Raw genomic sequence first — 21028 nt, 5'->3', positions numbered from 1 at the left:
TATTGTTTAACGTCCTATCAAAAGCTATGGTCATTTAAGGACGGCCTCCACTGTGTACAAGATGCATGCGTGTAGTGTATGCGTGTGTGTTTTGGGAGGCTGCGATATGTTCGTGTTTGTCTCCTTGTGATAGCGCGGAACTGATGCCGACTTTATAGTGCTACCTCACTGAAACATACTGCCGAAGACACCCAGCAGGACACCCCACCCAGTCACATTGTACTGACAACGGGCGAACCAGTCGTCCCACTCCTAAATTGCTGAGCGTTAAGCAGGAGTAGAATTCTCGGCCAGGGGACAGAACCCAAAGCCTTCCTCACATGGGCGAACGCTCAACTAAAGGCCAAAAGTGATGCATTGTCAAGGGAGACATTAGGAAGAAGAAAGTTGTTTAGAAAGAAGAGAAAAGATAAGATCCCAGATTTAGTCGCGTCCTGCGATCATGCAATGGGGGCAGCAGGTACAATTATTACGCCCTACCGGCAGGGACAATCTGTTAGGTGTTATATTTCAAGAAATCAATGAAACACTAGCTATAGACTCTGTAGATCTATACTATTTGATTATGTTTGTAAATATTTGATTAACTTTTCATGATAAACGTTCATGTACCACTACAAAAAAAAAGTAAAAAATAAAAATAACTATGCATTTGGAACTAATTTTGGCTGGTATGACAAAAGCTTTGATAAATTATTTCTGAAAAAAAATTACTTAATAAAAAAAATATGTACTATAGATAGAATACACAAAAAGGACTAACAACAGTTTACGGAGTGGAAAATGCAACGCTCCCTACATGGATTCGAACCTGGAGCTCAAATTGTTATACTACAGCTTTAATCTACTGAACTTCCTGGTCATCGGCACTACCTTTGTACAGTCGCGTTACGTTTATATCCAAATGAAAAACAGGGGAGGGAGCGAAATCCTACAGGATGATACTCTAGTATTTTGCCTGCAGTGGGACATACTCCTTAAGTTAGCTGCTCAGCTCCAAGACAACAAATGGCCTGTCTATAATGTATGTTCAACAGAGACAAAAGACAACCGGTCAGTGATAAGTTTCAATGTACTAGCATTATACATCAACATTACATTTGTCAAGGGAACATCTTACTATACCCTCTCCTTATAGCAGTGGTACGTTACTAGATAGGCTGTCCCTTCGTTATAGCAGGTCGACCTACATGAGAATGTTTTGCCTTAGTGCAACTTAGTTTTGTTTTGTTGTAGAAGGTTAAACGTCCCATTAACAAGTTAGGTAAGTTAACGACTTACCTCCATATGGTTGGTTAATGTATGCGTTTGTGTACGTATGTGTGCTGGAGGGGGTATGTGTTTGTAATTACCTTTGGATGACATGGAATTCAGAGAGGTAGCATTTTGAAATCGACAACAGATCCGCGTTTCACAAGGATGGAAATAATTAACAAAAAACAATAAAATTTCATCTGGTAGATTGTGAACATGCACTTCAAATGTAAATGTGTATTTTAAAATGTATTTTCAGATGGTTGGGATGCAATTTGTGTACGCAATCGAACCGCACCTGAAAGACTCTTGGTCGCCGGAACTTCGGGAGTCATGGCTGAAGCTTTTCCGTGTAATGACGTATTATATGGCGAAAGGTATGAAATCAACACCGACCAAGACAAGTTGAGTTTCCACCTTCGGCATTATCTCCATCACAAAGTCAATAAAGGGTGACATCATTATGATTTGCAGTTGAAAGTTCACGAACCAACACCATTTTCAACAACGTTGCAATTTTTTATTTGACGAATATTGCAATATTCTCACAAGGAATCACCGAAATTTTGAGCTGTTTGGTCAAATGGAATGTACAGTTTGTCATATATTTTAATGACATCATTAAACTGTGACGTATCGCATATAAACACCTATTATTGCTGCCTTAGGATATGTTCCAAATATGTCAGTTAATGATAATATTGATATTAAATGACGGATAAGTATTCATGGATTAGATTAGATTTTTCGTTCGGTCACACTTGAATTCCTTCGAAATATTAATGAATAACGTATTTTATTGACGGTGCGTTGTTTTCACTCTCAAAATAGGCAGGAACTATTCGGTATTTGTTAAGATTACGGAATACAGAACAGTTGATAAAGTTAAAGAAGAATATCGAAGGAGAAGATTTTATTGGCGATGCATTGAGGAACCGACGGGAACAGGTTTTTATCTTCGTCTTTGTTCGGTTTTTTGTTACTCATTTATGTTATTTTCTACTTTTTATATGTTTAAAATCAGTTTATTATCAAAGGTTACATGATCATTTATTGAATTCAATATACTGTTTTCCTTACATAGAACACCTTTATAAGAAGACAGAATTATTCTTTTCGCAAGTGTTTACCACAACAGGCTATCGAGTCTTCAGCCAAAACATGTGGTGTTTATGAAATATTCACCACAGCCAGAGAAATAATTTAGTATACTCGTGTCGTATTTGGCAACTGGACTGTTGTTTTCCTTTTCCTTTTATTTGGATGGTATGTAATTTCAGCAGACAGGGTCGGATGAAGACGGATTACAGTGAATATGCAAAAAAGCTTATAAACATTGTGTCTCGCAAAACTGGCTGAAAGTACAGTCTTCTGCATTGGCAAAGGTTTTTGGCATAGGACCTGCAAGATATTAGCATCCTAGTATTTGGTTAGATTCGAAAATATGACTTACTTTTAATGAACCATTAGTTTTTTTTAAAGATATTCTCATGATCCTGATGTTATTTGAATTGTTTTCAAACTATCATTGAACGATTAGCTGATAAGTTTTAGATTTTCTTGGGTAGTGTTTGTGTGAAAGGCCTTAATTTTGATTATGATTAGAAACAATGAACCACATTGAACCGTTAGCTGTTTATGTTTAGACTGTTTTTGGTAGAGTTCATATTAATAGTTTTAGAGTATTCTTTGAGAACATGACACACTATCGCAAAACTATGTGCTGTTTTTTTCTTTTTTTTTCTTGGATAAATTTTATATCAACAGCTTTCGTTTAGAGTATGATTTGAAACTGTGACACATTATCCCTTAACCATTAGCTGATTATTTGTAGATGTTTGTACGTCTGTCTGCCTTAGAATTATCATTTGACGGACACATATGCAGATATATGTGATAACTTATGTCAATAAATGTTACACACACACACACACATATATATTGATTAATACGTTATAATCAATATCAATCGATATAATACATTATTTTTATTTACATGTCACTGAGCATAACACATGTATTAATTACTATTGTACAACAACGCGTTAACTATGTAGTGATAATTTATTTCAATGACGTTATGCATCCTTATTGTTGTAAGTTTCATTTTAACGTCGTGTAGAAATAAATTGAATTGTTAGTTTCGTTTCAAAGTCGTTCGTGTATCAGTTCCATTGTAAGTTTCATTTCAAAGTTGTTCGTGTTTCAATTTCACTGTCAGTATCATTTCAAAGTTGTTCATGTTTCAATTTCATTGTAAGTTCCATGTCAACGAAATTGTCCCTAAATGAAATAAACAAATGACTCAGGTTCGTGATTAGACGGATATCCGGCCAAGGTCGAGACATTTGTTTTTCAAAATGTATAATCAATTATTATTGATCACTGTAAAATACATATGAAAGTATGCATTGCAACGTGTGCCTTCTATAAATAGAAAAAAATACCGATGTAGTTTTAGATTGTAATGGAATTGTACAATACACGGAATCTATTGAATGTGTATGCTTGTCTTAGGTGTTGAACCAAGATCTTGTTTGAACTAGTCATAAACGAATTGCAGAGAATACAGGTCCTTCTTCACTCTTGATGAAAACGTTGACATTATCAGGACAGACTTTCTCAGTGGGGCCGAAGAGGGAAAAGAAGCCCTGATTTCTTCCCACAGAGAGAAATAATATATGTACATTGTAGTTTGGTGCATGATATGTTTACCTTTAAAGACTGTTCAAGGACATGGTTTGATAATGTGTAGTTTATAAACTCTATTGAATACTGCATAATGTGTATTCTCGTGTTTGAATTAATATTGCGAATGCGTGACGAATCGATTGCGAATTGTCGATGTTTTGAATATTAAAAAAATGTATATGAAATTTTGCTAGGTAAATAAAAAGAACATTAGTTTCGTCCTCACAATGTTATAATATCCGACAAACTGCTCTGATCATATTCGGATTTACTTTCGATCATTAGTGATCAATCTAGCATTCGTCTGGTAACCTTACTACGTTTCTGCTGTGTGTTGTAGCCATATATGTTTTCTTTCCCAAAGTCGTTTCTTTGATACAGCTGTTTCAATACAGTGTACCAGAAAATTTTCGCCTTGCGCCTATGAAATAATTTTTTGCCCAGTATTAAGTTTATCCTTTACGTTTAATTACTATGTCTTTTAGACTATTTACTTATATTCGCTGTTATGAAAAGTTTGCCCTCATTACGGAGAGCGACAAAGGCGTAAATCAAACTGCAGCGAAAACTGCATGTTATACAGTATTTAGCAAAGATTGACGGTCACAAGACTCCCGCTACCTGATATTGATTGAATAGGTTGATTTGAATTTTTTGCTTATATCAGTTCATAATTCATTGCTTTTACTTAACATACCGTTTGTGATCCCTTTTCTATAAACGAGTATAAATATCATTGAATGATATGGAAGAATTGAAAAACTTTGTAAGATGACGAGGTTGATTACTGTATAGCTGGTATTGTTCGCGAGGGATTTAATTTCGCTATCTGCCACACAAGCTAGCTCGAAATAACATGAGCGAATACCAATACCATATATTATGATCTCTATGAAAATATATAGTCATACCTAAAAGAAAAACATATGTTTATCGTTTAATGCGGAAAAATTGAAGATGAAACATTTCAATATAGCATTTAACTATAATTTCACAAAACATTTGGTATATAAATCCTATCACCCAAATGTTAGCGTCAGATCGTGAGAACGATATTTTCATCTGGCGATGTTGACCAAATTTTAGTCTCTGCGAAATAAACTGACAACAACGATATATTAGCCCCTCCTTCTCCCCATACGAATAAACAACTATACAGTATATATTGTTATATATCACACATTAGGTAACCTACCATTTGTTTAAGACAAACATTTGTATGTTTTAATTGGCTAATTGATTGGATTAACGTCCTTGTTTCAGTTGTATGAAATGTTATTTTGACTCTCTTTCTATTGATAAATCGTTGCTGTAAGAATTAAATTGTAAAACTACAATTAAATAGTAAGAATCAGAACATGAATACATTACGAAAATCTATCGAAAATCAATGGAAAGTTACCAGTGAATGTTACGGTTTTTCAAGCCAATGAAATACCAAAAATGAAACCTTTCTAACCTAATCCCGCAGGACACGTCATTATAGTAATAAAATAGTAATAATTCGAGGTTCTTATATAACGCTTTATCACAACCTAGTTCGTAGGTCGTCGCAAAGCGGTTCAGAAAGTCAGAGAACACATGTTTTCGGAAAACATTGGTCTGTTGAAAGAAACAGAAATACAAAATCATCACTATATTCTAATAAAAGATATCGTACATAATTATATAATATGTATATAATACATTCATAGAAACAGTCTCAACATGAACCTTATACCGAAGCACATGATTAGGTAAGTTTCATTACACTGTTTGTAATCATTGTACGTTAATCTGGTATTGTGCAAACAATGAAGAAGTAAAATAATTGACACGTAAGAAATATGTTGCAGAGTTTTTATTTATATTTTTGCCTTTAATTTCGTTTTCCTTGAGCAGAGTCGGACAACTTTTGCTATTATAACTAAGTTTAAAACAAAATCCATTTTAAAACTTCAACAAGATGATGATTGTTTAAAAGAAAGTTCACAAACTGAAGTCTGAAATTTATGTGTGTCATTTTTACGAATTATTATAAACGTGCATGAACAAAGAATACTTGCAACGAACCTACTTGGATTTTAATACGTACAATGTGTTCACATAGATGGTTATTGAAAAATCAATGCTTCAGTTTATATGTACCTTACTTTTAGTAACAAGTCAATAGGCCTGACCTGTAACGAGAATTCAATTTGTCTTACTAATTAATGGTATATTAAGTCAATAAATACTGTATGCCGGGAACTTTTCGCCCAGTCAAACTTTCGACCTTCGCCGGTAAAATTCATATTTTCCCTAGTTATAATTTCGTCTTATGTTGTTTATTACTAGTTAATGTGATGATAAATTCGCTCTCGCTACGGAGTCCGAAAAAGGCGAAAATTAACTGCGGCGAAAATGTTAAGGTATGTAGTACAATGATATGAACTTAAACGACGTTAAACACATATAATGCCTTCGTTTTTTTGATGCAGTTACATTGATGTATGTACATGAATAGGTTTCATATTCATTATTCATATTCTAATATCAAATTTATATAATTAAAATTTGAATTCCGTTATATAATGCATGGTAACTCTATGAGAGAAAGAGAGAAAAATGTTTGGTTTGGTTTGTTTGTGTTTTGCGTCCTATCAACAGCTATGGCCAGGTTTTGTGGTGGAGGAAAGCCGGAGTTCCCGTATTAAAACCAACGACCTATAGCCAGTACCTGCCCCACGTAGGACTTGAACCCGCGACCCAGTGGTGGGGGGCTTGTGGAAGCAGATTGTCAGACGCTTAATCACTTTGCCACAGTGGCCCAAAGAGTTCACAATGAATAAATGACGGATTGAAAACTCATGAAGATTCGGTCCGAGATTTGTGTTCAATAATTAGGGAAAGAGATTAAACACAGCATGTCAGACATATGAAGCAAAAAATAAGCTTATTTTAACACAAATATAGATTTGTAGCCATGAGCAATGTATCACAGTACAATGAACGGGAGATAACTTTTACTACCGAAGCACCATTTTCTGCATCATTTGTATGAATTCTGTCAGTTTGAGCGCATCTGGACAATTGAGATTATATAGCGTCCATTTGAATAGATTTTATTTGTTTTTATTTTTCCTGGAACGGCTCGGCGAGTGTTATTTACGGATATCTTAATTGCGAAAAATATGATGAATATCATTACAATCTTGGAAAAAGAAATGGAACTAACTATTTCAAGGCGCATATTTGTGTTTGATCGTGATTATTGCAGAACTAAAAAGCTAACAACCAGACATTTATACTGCAGTGCAAACTGATATAAAACGTTTTGTATGCACCTTTTTGTAAACTATTAAATACACTACCTATACACATTCTACATTATTATTATCATTTTATCCGACCTTATTTATTTCTGCAAAAGGACCATTTCCCCTGATTTTACCGACACATTACCACATCCAACCAAATTGTTCTATAACCGTTTCTATCCGATCTAGGTCAGTTATGACTGCAGTGTTGTTCTTTCGACGACTAGTATATTAACCTATTTCTACTTAGATACAATTGTTTCTTATGTTTTTATTGGTTTTTATAGACAGAAGAATCAGTCCATTCGTTCATTATTTGTTTGCACATCTTTAAGTTAACAGAAACAAAGTGCATTCTTTTACATCAACCATTTTGCAAATTATACCCTTGTGGTAACATGTAAATAAGACTAATTTGAGGTTATTATACACTGCTTTATCACAACCTATGTCGTAGGTCCTCTCAAAGCGGATCACACATTATTACCCGTGGTTATAGGGCTTTAGCTACCAATTTCTTTCTCAACTCCCTGGGGAGCATACACCCGGTACTGCCATTTAGGCTACTCAATCAAACGAAAACCAATTAGAAAGCAAGGTTGATATTATTATTAACAAAGTTTTTTTTGATTTTTTTAAAATGTATTAAAATTTGGTTGTTAAATTTATAGAAAATATTGAGTAATTGAAATTGTATTTAAATCAGAAATCTGGACTATCTTTTATATTTTAGAATATTTTATGGAAAAGGGTAACTTTCAGAAAACTTTGTCGCAAATTTGCCAACATGAATGAAACTGACCTGTTAGAGGATAAGCATTCAAGATAAATCAAACAACACTATCATATCCGGAGATCTATGCAGCTTAGAAAGGAGGTGACAAGAAACGGCTTTCATTTTACACTCTGCATTTTACATTGTAACAGGGAGGCAGTACTGATAAACAATTGTGCCGTTTAAAAAGAAAATGACGCAAGAAATAATATAATTTTCAAAATTTAATAAGTATATCATCACAAATAAATTGTTCATCAAATATATATATATTGCACTTATCATATGTATAAACGTTGCATGGTTACTGATCACATTTACAAAGATTCTGTCGACGACAGCGCCAAATTCAAACTGAAATAATCCGCGTATTTACTTCCGGTGAAAGTTGTGATTTGTCCAACTTCCTGTGTGATTGCTTGTATTAACTGTACCGTGTGACCTCCATCTCGATCATCCCCATATCCAGACTGTCGTTTATATGACATAACTGTCGGGTTTTCTAATGTTTTTAGTCCTTCTAAAACGAGGCCTGACTCCCCTGAACTCGATGTCTGCATCTGCAAAATGCAATATAACAAATTTAGTTCAACATCCATGTTTTCATATTATTTTAGAAATATGCAATCATTAATATATTGCTCCTATTTAGGTTCAAAGTTGTGCTAATTGATACGAGGAATATGAACAAAATGACGGTATTACTTAATATCCTTTAAACTCAAATACACCGAATGTTTAATCACATACGACTATTAAAATTTCAATTTTTCCTGTAATGTATAAGCATTGCTACATCTCTTGGCACATCAGCCTTTTATACTTCAGCCATTATATTTCCATTTCTTGATCTTTGTACGTCGGCATTTTATCCCTCTTCTGCCATTGGACCTGTATGACTGTTTTGTGTTGATTGTTAGATTAAATACATAAATTAAAAAGAAACTTACCATTATAATTTTACCTATTCGGACTCCATCTTTGAGCTGAACGACCCAGCTAACTTTCTGGTAGCTGGACAGGACTAATGTTATATCTTCATCGTTCTTTGCTCCTTTTAATTCGATAACTGTTCCCTCCGAATCTCCCATTCCAAAGACACTGAACACGTGAATGGCGTTTCCTTCCAATCTCTTTTGCTTACAGCTGTACAGTGACATTCTCTCGCCATTTTTAGAAGCCTGTGCATGAGTGACGTCATCATTTTGCATCATACATCCGTCAATATCAGCTGCAAAAGTAAAAATGTATACATACAAACATTATTTTTCAAAATTATCATTTTGCAAATGTTGATGAATACATTAAGCTCATTTGGATATGACATGTCTAATACTGATACTGCAATTTTTTAATATTATGCAAATTATGTTATTGTTGTAATTTGTAAATGAGCTTTTTCTGCTTTGTTCCTTTGCATGTATGTATGTATGTATGAGCTGACAATTGAGAGCACCGCTGCAGAATCGGGGGGTTCCCTCTTTGACTTATGGTCCTTGGTACGATTATATGACCCCAAGGTAGCAATATTATGTTAACAGAAAAAAACTCATAGTTGGAACTTCTACCAAAACAATCAATGTGCAATTTCAAAACGTGTATATTCTGAACACAGCAATGTTACTCTTATTATGGTCGATTTAGCAAGGCTGACGCTAGAGCTGTAGAACTACTTACGTAAGCAGGTATCAGAGTTGTACCCGTATCCTCCACACCTACAAACTCCGTCCAAACATTTTGATCTAAACTTAAAAGCTGAAAAATCCCAGCAGATTTTGCGACACGGTGTCCGATGGAAATTCATTTTGTCCCCGACAGCTGTAATAACAAAACAAGAATATGTTTTGAAACTCGAGAATAACTGAATGCTGATAAACCATGATAAATTCAATATCCTTTTGATATGAGGATATAACGTAATAAAAAGAAATATAGATGAAATTCCGTACCTGGAGTATATGGAATTCCTCTAAAACATTGAAATTGCGCAAATTAGGGGTGAAACAAATTATCTTTTTCGACTATCGCGTTACGCAACTAATTTGAATTCTTTTTAAAGGGAAATCAGAAAAGGAGTTATCTTAAATCGGAGAGCATCTTTTCGACCAAGGTTTGACACAGTGTCATGCTTTTGTCAACTTACATTGTGTTTTGGTAATTGGTTGTGTTGATACGCGCTCTTCTTCGTGTTCTTGAACATCACTAGCATGTTCTTTCATATCCCACTGTTAAAGTAAAAACATTGTCATAATATTATTACTCAATTGCTTAATTTTGACTGGAAATAGACGTTTCTGTGCTATTTCTCATTGGCATGTGATAATCGAGGTCACATTTCTGTGTGGTTTCCCATTATTATGTGATAATCGAGGTCACATTTCTCTGTTTGGTTTCTCATTATTATGTGATAATCGAGGTCACATTTCTGTGCGATTTCTTATTTACGTTCGATATTCGAGTTAACTTTTCTGTGTGGTTTCTCATTATTATATGATAATTGAGTTAACTTTTCTGTGTGATTTCTCATTATTATGTGATAATCGAGGTCACATTTCTGTGATAATGAGAGAAACGTGAGCACTATTTATCATTTACTTTCGAGAAACAAGAGGACAGCCCTAAATGAATTAATATTAATATGTACCAAACGGCATCAGTTTACTGTTAGATTTCTAATAATAAATATTTGAAACGACATGAACTTTCTGTGGAAAATTTGACAAACCTGCTGTACAGGAGGATTTTGAGACGTCTTTCGTAGAAGTTCCCAGACAGCAAAGGCAGTAACAAATGCCGTTATCACGACTACCAGGCCGCATATCAACCACAGTTTCCTCTTCCTTCTTGTCTTTTCGTCTGTGTCCTTAGGTCGATTACAGCACGTTTCCAAGCAGACACGTGACCTCTGATACTCCCTCGTCAGTTGAACCTTGGTTAAAAACACTGACCGAATATTGGAAGGAAGCGTCCCATCGTCCACAGAATAGACAAACTGAGGGCAATCATGTAGCCCAGGGGAATCCTAAAAAAAAGAGGAATTTTATTAAAAAAAATGAATAAATAAATAGAAAAAATTGTATGAATAAGGTTTTGGCAACAAATACAATACGATGCAATACTGTATACTTGGAAATTTTAGCTGCATTTTAAATTTCGCCTTTTGCCCCATCCAACTGGTGTAATGTTTAAATATAAGCGATGTGAACGTTACGTCATTAAGACATCTTAACAATTTATCAAGGTTATTGCTGGTGAACCCGTTGCCAGTATAATGTGACCGGACGGAATATTGTGCTGGATTGCATTCGGCATAGTATTTTAATGAAGTAGCACTCTAAATTCGGCAGCAGATCTGAGCTATCGCAATGAGGCAAATGCACCAAGATACCACCCGCGCACAGTTGATGCTATTTCCTCTAATACTGAACGTTAAGCAGGGAATAACAACTATCATTTTGGTATGTCCCGACTTAGGGACAGAACCCATTCACTCTCCTAAACTGGGCGAATGTGTAACACAAATGTGATTTAAGACGCTAAATAATAAGAGGTAGTTAGAAGTGGAGAGAAAGATAAAGATCCCAATTATTGCAATTAGTTAGCAGATTTATTTTGGTCGGTTTTTTGTCCCCAAGTAGAGGCCACAAAAGCAAATCCCCAATTATGCAGGGGTTAAGCACATTAGTCGCCTCTTACGATACATGTCGTGGGTAGCATCATGTGTATTATTTTCTCGTTCCCCGACTTGCAGGATTGACCTTAGCTGTAAACAGAACGTTAAACAATATGAACCAAACCCATCATCCCGTACCCTCCCTGCCGTGAAACCTTGCGCCTCGTAGAGGTGGCTTAACCGTTTTCTTGTCGAAATGCTTAAACAAAATGTATATCCCTACTACACCCCTGATACATAAAGTGAAAACCTGTGCATTCTTAAGATACAGTTCATGTTATATCAAGTGGATATATATAAGTTCAATAAAATGCATTTCGATTTAGAATGGTGTGCATTCTGGTTATATTATTTAAGAGTATCAAATGATCAATTCCGGCGTCGTCATCTTTAACAAGAGGATATCGATATCAGGTACATAGGACCTGGCTAGATTTAAGCTCCCGAAAATGGATGTTCCTTATATAATTAACAGTTTAGCGTATACCAACTAAAAGTTTGAATCTCATACCTTTGCTGCTAACTTGTAAACCTGCGCATGCGGGGGAGTTTAAACTAATTATATTCACAAGGCGTATTTAAAATATCTCTTATTACCTAATATAGCTTCTTTGGTATTCTGTGTATCTGAAGACGTTGCCGTGTATTGTTACCAGTCAGTCAAGTGTAGGTTGACGCTCTGCTATGATTGAATGGTTCAGATGTGGGAGCTTTAAGGCAATCCTATTTAACCTTGACGGTAAGTGTATATATACAACAGGGTCTTTTCAATGTGATGTGTATTACTGGCGATTTTATCTGATAAACAAATTGTTAAATTGTGGGAAATTTTTCTTCATTTCGTTTTAAACTGATTCTCACTGGAATGGAATTTGACATTGCAATGCTAACAAAATTATATTATTGAAGCAAAACTAGTTTAAGTAATGTTTTCTTCAATAAGTTAGCAGCAACAGAAAGATAGGAATGTACATGTATCAAAGTTATGAACCACACCAATTGCTCATTACATGTAATGTAAACACATTTTATAACTGCTGTAAATACAATTAAAAAGTGCCATAGGGTTGTTAAAATAATCTATACGGAAACCTTCGAGAATATGATTTAAGATTTAAAAAATATCTTGTCTTCAATATATGTACAAACCCTTTTTATATTGACCTTTACCTAAATTCTTGTTCATAAAGTTATTTGATATCTTTTCAAAGTTTTTTCAATTTCATCAAGTTTTCCCGTCAGCAATGTCCACTGCACTTAATTTGGAATCTTTTTGAGGTCTTTTTTTTTTATTAATATTAAAGTTAATAACTTGAAACTGACAAGAGGTTTGTTATGTGTGACGGCATCGAGGTGCACGTGTTATCAAAACTGTTCATCTCTATTACTCAGATAAATGTAAACAGACCGCTTCGCTTCGTCACGACTCTCTACCGAGTGCCTAAGAATAACTATATGCTCATTTCCATATCAAACCAAGCTATTTATAAAACAACCTTCTGTCTAGTTGGTCCTCAAACACGGAAATGTGTACAATTATTTTTATGACACAACATATTTTTATACTACGTAGGAATGCATTAAGGTATTCAAATGTTCCAAAACATACCTTTGTATTTTATCAATCGGCAGTTAAGTGTTTATGGCCTTAACGCTAACCTAAATATATGAAATGTAATAGAAAAACAAGTAAACACTTATACTGGTTCAGACACTGATTCGTAATTGTCAGAGGAGATCAAAGTAACATTGTGTTTACTATCACAAGACAAAAGTGTCTAGAAATAGTATAAAGCAGGATTACTGGAAATGAATAATTAATTAAGTTAATAAATTTTAGCAACTCACCTTTAATGGAATGCTGTATTCCTCATAATCTCTTTTCTCTTCCATATCAATGAATAATATATAACTGAATATAATGGTATCACAAACAGTCCTGTTATACCTTATAGTGTATATTAATAATATATGAGATATAGATGTTGACACCGTCCGTTATAAGTCGTCTGATTGAGGTGCATATTCCAACTGAGCAGCTTTTCTGTATTCCTGTTTATTTATTATTAACGAAGGCCTCGTAAAAAAATCTGTACATTTCAGGTAATTAATAAGATGGATTTGATACGACACTTAAATCGCTTCAGTCGTCAGATGGCAAACATCCCTCATCTGTTGTTGTAGACCGCACGCTTCACACATGTTGTTCTACCTGCCGATCTCTCAACAGTATTCTTATCACCTGCTGCTTCAGCTCCAACTCGTATTTCAACCACAACAGGTGGAAGACGGACTACCTGCACAGGTAAAATCAACAGGTAAAACGGGATAAGGCAATTCGAACAGGTGAGAAACGAGTTACCTTTAAAAGGTGAAAGCTAGATTGGAAAGAGGCAATTTAAAAACTGATTGGGTGTATTTTCGGTTACGTTCTAGGTCAGTGAATATGCCTTTTATCCCTTTCCAGTGAGCGTATGGGATTATCTGATTTGACAGCTATGTTAGGTTGTAAGATTGGCTTTGGCCCGTTTTTGTGAGTCGTGATGTACAACCAATATTTTTGAAGACTGCTATTAGCTATATGCTTTTAACATGTACGGTGCGAAGCTTCTACGCCCGACAGGCAAAAATATTAGCTATCTTTACACTATTTACATAGTATTTAAAGTGCATTACTTTTCATTCAAATATTTATAAATTCAAATAAGTCCATATTCCTTGTTTTCGGGTGATAAGATTTTATTCAGAATGCATTTTAAGGGATAACCTCCAATATATTTTTAGATATTCTGAGATGATAAATTTGTGATCACTAACAGCTGAGTTAGTCAGGCTGTCGACAACATACCTCGTCGGTGGTCTTGTGAACGGTGGTGGTTTACATCTATTTAACATCGTTTCTTACTGTTTAGATACAATCTTTAAACAAGATAATCGTAAAAAACTCGAGGAACAAAAACAAACTATTGTGTCTTAGACACAAAACATTCCCGTTGATAAAAGGTTTGTGTACAATTTGACTCAGAGTAAAATAAGAAAAATATGCCCAAGCGCCATTATTGCAAAGACAGGAATTAGCTTAAAGTCTATACGAATACAATTACGCGAACTGAAGAGAAAATGTTATAACAAAAACATTACTTATAAGACATCCCATCCATTATATTTTGTATTTGAAGTGTTAACAGTTTTTATATGTCATATTTAAATTAACAGATTACTGACTGAGACAAACTTTCAAATTATTTCTGTTTTCGTGTCGTAGCAGCTTTAATATTTGACATTTTTTGAACATATGGGAATACGTGATACATATTTATATCATATAAGTTAATATGGTCATGCATGGATGATGTTTAAACTTGTTTTGTAAGATTAAAACATAGAATTGGTTTCCTAAATGTCAATAACATATACTAATTAGTGGAATAAATGTACGTTTTACAATATTAAAAACTGAGATTTTATTAGTGATTTTTTTAACTGGTCCGAAAATAATTCCCGCCTCATTTGTCTTGTGATTCTTGGCAAATGGAGATTTAAAAAGCGTGGCACAAATATAAGAGCCAAAGTTTCAATCTAATAATTTAGATCGATAGTATGTACACTGACCTTAAGTCAAAACAATAACACAACATCCAAATATGTATATACAATAATTACAAAACAAATGTTAAATACATCGTGAAAGAAATCATAAACAGGACCCGAAGTCTCTCAACTTAAGACATTTGACTTTATGCATGTTTGTTTTATTCGTTGAGCCATATTTATGGTTTTAATTTAACCGCGAAAACTGTCAATCTTAAAAGCAAACAGCGAGGAAACATTATATTTCATACATATTTCAGTTTCTTGTTATATTGGCAACTATTACAGGTAAGTTGAGTTTCGCGTTATAACGATTCAAATATAATAGAGTAATGAGAAACCGTTGAGTTACTAATAAGTACATAGGTTCATACTTTATTTTTTAGTAATATGAAATTATACATGTCAACCCCTTATCTTCTTCTAAATCAAGTAATGAACATGTCATCTGGACCCAGATCTTAAACGCATGGTCAGCTATAGAACAAGTCATAACAGATTTTTCTTCTTGTATAATTTCGAAAATATTGAAATTCAAAATTAAATCTGCATGTAAAAGGATACAAAATAATTATCGAAAGAGAGAGCATATACAAATAGTTTAAACTTTTGAGACATTTCTTCCAAAAAGCTTTTTGACAAGATCGGTTAAATATATGGCAAGCTAACAATGCTTTAAAAATTTGCCTCAACAAGCAGAGGAGTGATTACCAGCTGTTACACTGTTTTAAATATCTATTAATGTGTCATCCAATAGCCACAGCTTATAATTGTTTCACGGTCGACTGCCCTTCTGTGACTAATCTACCATACCCCTTTTGCAAGCGGCATTTTCCTCGGAACATAAAGTACTATAATTGAGCGCCAAGGTAGCAGATCTCCCACAACTACGAGAAGACCGTTACCTGCCCAAAATACAGGTAAAGTGATTCACAGATTGACTGTTTTATAGGTTCTTAAACGTGGGAAAATGACATGTGCAGAACTTCATTTTTTTTTCATTTCATTTGAATCCAGTTTTATCAAGTTTCTCTAGCTTAAAGATATGTAAAGTAAAAGCTGTTACATTTTATTTCTTTTTCAAAACAAATGCAGAATTATGAGTATTACTGTACTATGTATAATATTTACGCGTTGTCATTTTGAGTCCTAGAGTGAGACTATTTTGTTTTAAAATTTAAAAATTGAGCTAAGTAGGTGATAAAGCTGACAAGGTTAATGCAACGGGTATTTTGTCTTCGTCATCATAGAATGATATATCTTAATTTTGTGACTTCAAATGTAATATGAGAAAATATTTCAAAAACAGTATTAAGGATGAATTAATATCGGAAAACTCATCTTCTTCGTCATGGGAGAATAGTGATAATGTGGACGCCTAGTAAGCACTCGTGCTGGACAGAAATTTGTCAAAAATACATGCTCAGATGAACTGCTTTCATATCTGTTCGAGTAATTAAACTATAATATCTGTCAATGGGCAACTGTCATTACAAAGTCATTTGACTATCTTTTCATGTTTGTCTGATTTTTACAACAGGTGGGCAGATATCATCTTTCACAAGAAACACATTCCTGACGAATAAGGGAAATCTTAAAATACCTTTACAAATTTTAAAGGCATGTAGCTCATGTTCAAAATTACTTCGAAAATAGATACTATTACTTTTTGTTGCTTCAGACTAATTATTCCTCATGGCTGATATTCGCAAAATAAAAACAAAATACTTAAGGATTAACTTGAATATATTTTTTATGTTATGGAGATATAACACAAAAAAACGGAGTGTACTCTAATAAACCGCGGTTTATTATGAGAGTACACTCCGGTTTTTTGTGTTATAGCTCGATAGCATGCAAAATATATTCAAGTTAATTTAATCTACTATACACAATCCCTGTGGAAATCCACTTGTATTGGTGTACTCTTTCCTCCTAGATATTATTGCGCTGCTGTATCAGCCAATCAAAAGCGACGTTACAAATTGCGAAGTCATTTTTTATGTTATGGGCTGATAACATAGATTTTTAAGCCAATGGAAATGCTTGTTACAAGCAAGATTAAATTATATGCATATATCTTCATTCAGTATTAAATGTAAATAAAACAATAAAAGAATGTTATTCGAATTAATCCAAAAATAATTTATCCTGCAAATAAGTGTGAAACAAGATACACTCATGGGGCCCAACTCGTGGTTTGTCGAAAAACACCATTCCGTGGGAACATAAATTCGTGTATTACTAGTACCCATTTAAATTAAGAATTGCACTATATAAAATTTGTAGTTACATCGTTGACATATGAATGCGTGGTTGAAGATTACCGACAAAATCAACGAAATTAGAAACCCCAAGAAAAGTATTTGATTTCACATTAATCTTTTAATCATATCAGTTTGTGAGCTTATTTGTCAGTTGAATATATCTTAGATAAATGTCACTCCACCCTGTTAATTATACTGACAACGAGCTTCCAAAGAAAAGGTCAAGGGAATTATTCAAAATCATCAGATACTTACACATTACATCATATGACGTAAATCTAATGCATCGAAATTATACATTATATTGTTATATTTGACGTTTCCATCGCCTGATCGGGGCCCTAGTTGTTTATAGGACGTAAAACACAAACAACCCAATCCATCGTGTGACGGAACTAGATATCATGGAAGATACGACCTGGTACCGCAAAAATGGCTGTTCCACTATTTAGTAAAACGGTCGTTTGTAAAGTATTGTGAAGATTGGATTAGAAAGAAACCACCCAGAAAGATGAATACTGTTTTGTTGTTGTTTGAACGAGGATTAAATTTAATAATAGGATTAACATGCATCTTGTCAACATTTATCAGTATAAAGCAATGTAAATATTAATTGATTAATTAAATATTCCGAAATGATTAAATTAAATGAAATGTTGCAGTAACGTTGTTGACGATAAGTATCTCTGAAAATATGATCTAATTCATAAGCACATTTTAGATATGTTGATGTTAAGCAATAGATTATTTATACTTCATGTAACTTTGCAGTCACAGGAATGCGTCCTATTTGAACAATGTCAGCCTTAATGAAAACGCTCATATATTTCAATAGTCCGAATATCTTAATTGATACAGCGCATAGCTGAGTGATAAGAAATTACTGTATCATATTTGTTTTGTTCGAATCCCGAGTTCTGACCGAATTAATCGTTTTCTGCATGTAACTGAAACTGTAGTGAGAAACAACTTTTTCCAACAAAATTCGCAAATAAAGAGATGGAATAACAGAATCTAACGAGGGCACATCAATCACAGTAATTCAAATCAAACTGAACACAGTGAAAATGTATCCTCACATCCTCGATATCCAGGGGTTACGATCACGTTCGCTCTCTGCACCCCTGGAATATGTCATAGACAAATTGAAGGCACGAAGAAAGCTGTTTGATTGGTCTCGGGTAAAAAAACCACCTGACCAATCGCTAGGCTGATAGCTGTCCTTTGAAGATTACAAAGGTGAGACACCCGCCTTAAAAGCCTGTCAATTTTTACCCTTACGTGACCGCGAGATTCTTTTGATGTACTTCAAAGGATCGATATAGTCTTCTTGTCTCATCAACAAGGTGGCGCCCACCATGCCTTCAATTTTGCTATGATATATTCCAGGGGTGTAGAGAGCGAAGGTGATCGTAACCCATGGATATCGAGGATGGTATCCTCAGCGCAAGTTTATACGCTAAGGTATTCATTTCAGTTAATACTGTAAAAGTTGTTATTTCAGCAGACACCAACTTAAGCCTATTTTCGACTTTTAACAGATAAGCACATCGGTTAATTGGCGCACTTACAACATGTGCAATAAAAAAATATATACAGAAACTTTAATTAGTGCAGTGATAATTTAGCACAATATCTAGAGACGAAAAGCGCTTATATAAGAACACCGCCAAAACATGTACGTTTACAGACAACTGTGCAAACTGATGATTGACTGGTTTTATTGTAGAAGCTACACGATTGAACATCTACATGTACACGTATATGTATAAATATCACAGTTGTAGGTGTCGAAGACTTCTATCTTTTTTTTAAGACTTCTTTTTTTTTGTACTTTTGACTAACAACGATTTTTGTAAGAACTAGGTTAATTTACTGCAGAATTATGTAGAGTATAATCCGCTGATTAGGCGGGTAGGCATGTTGAAGCTGAGAATTACCCAACATTATCACCTCTAGGAAATCAATCTTTATATTTCTGATATCAGAATTAAATAAAAAAGGGACATAACTCTGTCATTCCTGTTTCGTATAATTCAACTTGGTATATAAAACATTTGTATGGAAAACTCCGTTCTCCTACTTCATGTGCTATTGTGGGTATGCAATGTTTTACAAGTAAGATCATGTAACTTGTGTAGCTTTATATAACTGAGATAAGTAAACTTATGTTGTAGTTTAGAGATCATTGAGCTTAATGTTGTTTTATTTAAGGGTCCCCGACCCACTGCACTGTTTTTCTTTCGAATTAACAGTAACCGCCCCCTCCCCCTTAACACTTCCGTAGTTCAATCTGTTAGAGAGATTATATAACCATTTGAAATTCGGTATGATTTACCTTTCAGAAATAATTTATCAAAACTGTGATCATGCGTAGTTTTTGGCAGTGGTACGGGGATTCTTAAATAATATGTTGTTGAGATTTTAAACATTGCTTTGGTTTTATTTACGTCCTATTGACTGCTTAGGTCATTTAAGGACGTACCCCCATGTGCTGTGTATTCGTACACTTGTGTATGTGTGCCGGGGACAGGATACGTTGCTTGTGATAGCGCGGATCTAATGCCGACTTTAAAGTGCCATCTCACTGAAATATCGTGCTTTTATCACCTGATCGAACATTCAACAATAAAGCTTAAAGTGAGGTCTTGTCAAGAAATGCGCTAGGAAAGAAAAGGAAATTAGAAAGAAATTTAAAAAATTCTAAACATTGCAAAGGGTGCAGCAGATTTATTTTGGTCGCTTTTGTGTTCACAAATAGAGGGCACAAGACCAATGCATGTAACACAATCGATATTTTATTTATTATAAGCAACAATTTCTCCTTTTCTAAAATATTTTATTCAATGTATACACAATCTAGGGATGATTATCGTTGAAGTAATGCCAAAATGGCTTTCCATTGAGCAGCAATATAGCAATATAAATCTCTTAAGAGAAACACGTATGGTTTAAAACCATCCCATTTTACATACTTGGCAATTCTAGCATATGAAACAGTCATTTTCAATTTACGTCATTATTGGTTCATGCTCTTCAAATGCGCGCCCACACGTCCTTGCATACACAAATAAGGGTTATTTATTGGTTTCCGCATTCTCTACACTCCATGGGTTACACTTACTTTCAGTGCGGAAAGCGTAAATGAAAGCAACCCCAGTAGTATCGAGGATGAGTTTTTCGTTAGCTATCTCATTTACAAGTGCCAGCATGTAAAATTATGAAGTTAACTTGCAATATGTGTAAAATATAAATGATATTGGATAGGAAAGGTGGATAGGTGTGTGAGATCAGTTTATGGCGTCGGACTTTCATGACGCACAATCAAGGAAAATATTGAATACGCGAAATTTAAACTTTCTGATTGCTTATCAAATTCATTTTGTTTTAAATTATTTGTGTTCATTGGTTAAAATCCGAGAAAGTATTGCGATATATCTCATTGCAATGACAACACCATTTAAATATTTCTAACTGAAGTAAAAAAACAAACACCATT

General features: G+C 34.2%; 2 protein-coding genes across 2 annotated transcripts in view; one reads left to right on the top strand and one right to left on the bottom strand.

The window, feature by feature from the left end:
• LOC110440510 (neuroglobin-like) overlaps positions 1 to 7333 on the top strand; it is a 47217-nt gene extending 39884 nt beyond the window's left edge. Inside the window, exon 3 of the mRNA XM_021483630.1 lies at positions 1514 to 7333. Within this exon, the coding sequence (XP_021339305.1) occupies positions 1514 to 1663 (150 nt within the window). The 3' untranslated portion in view covers positions 1664 to 7333. The remainder of the gene's footprint in view (positions 1 to 1513) is intronic.
• Positions 7334 to 8239: 906 nt separating this feature from the next.
• On the bottom strand, positions 8240 to 14047 carry LOC110440463. The gene is made up of 6 exons (XM_021483565.1): positions 13520 to 14047; positions 10724 to 11020; positions 10142 to 10223; positions 9676 to 9816; positions 8949 to 9229; positions 8240 to 8558 (listed from the first exon to the last, which is right to left on the bottom strand). Exons 1-6 carry the CDS (start codon positions 13562 to 13564, stop codon positions 8316 to 8318), a joined length of 1089 nt encoding a protein of 362 aa, XP_021339240.1. The 5' UTR covers positions 13565 to 14047; the 3' UTR covers positions 8240 to 8315.
• Positions 14048 to 21028: the final 6981 nt, after the last annotated feature.

Source organism: Mizuhopecten yessoensis, unplaced genomic scaffold (genome assembly GCF_002113885.1).
Source record: "Mizuhopecten yessoensis strain PY_sf001 unplaced genomic scaffold, ASM211388v2 scaffold11183, whole genome shotgun sequence".
NCBI lineage: Eukaryota > Metazoa > Mollusca > Bivalvia > Pectinida > Pectinidae > Mizuhopecten > Mizuhopecten yessoensis.
Note: the sequence above shows the minus strand (reverse complement) of the source record. Positions and strands in the feature narration are given on the sequence as shown.

Excerpts from the sequence above, each read along its gene's own strand:
- LOC110440463 (XM_021483565.1), bottom strand. The coding sequence starts at position 13,564 with ATGGAAGAGAAAAGAGATTATGAGGAATACAGCATTCCATTAAAG. Across the intron at positions 10,224-10,723 it reads AAAATCCTCCTGTACAGCAG|TGGGATATGAAAGAACATGC; the intron begins GTTTGTCAAATT and ends TTACTTTAACAG. Across the intron at positions 9,817-10,141 it reads ACCAATTACCAAAACACAAT|CTGTCGGGGACAAAATGAAT; the intron begins GTAAGTTGACAA and ends TTGTTATTACAG.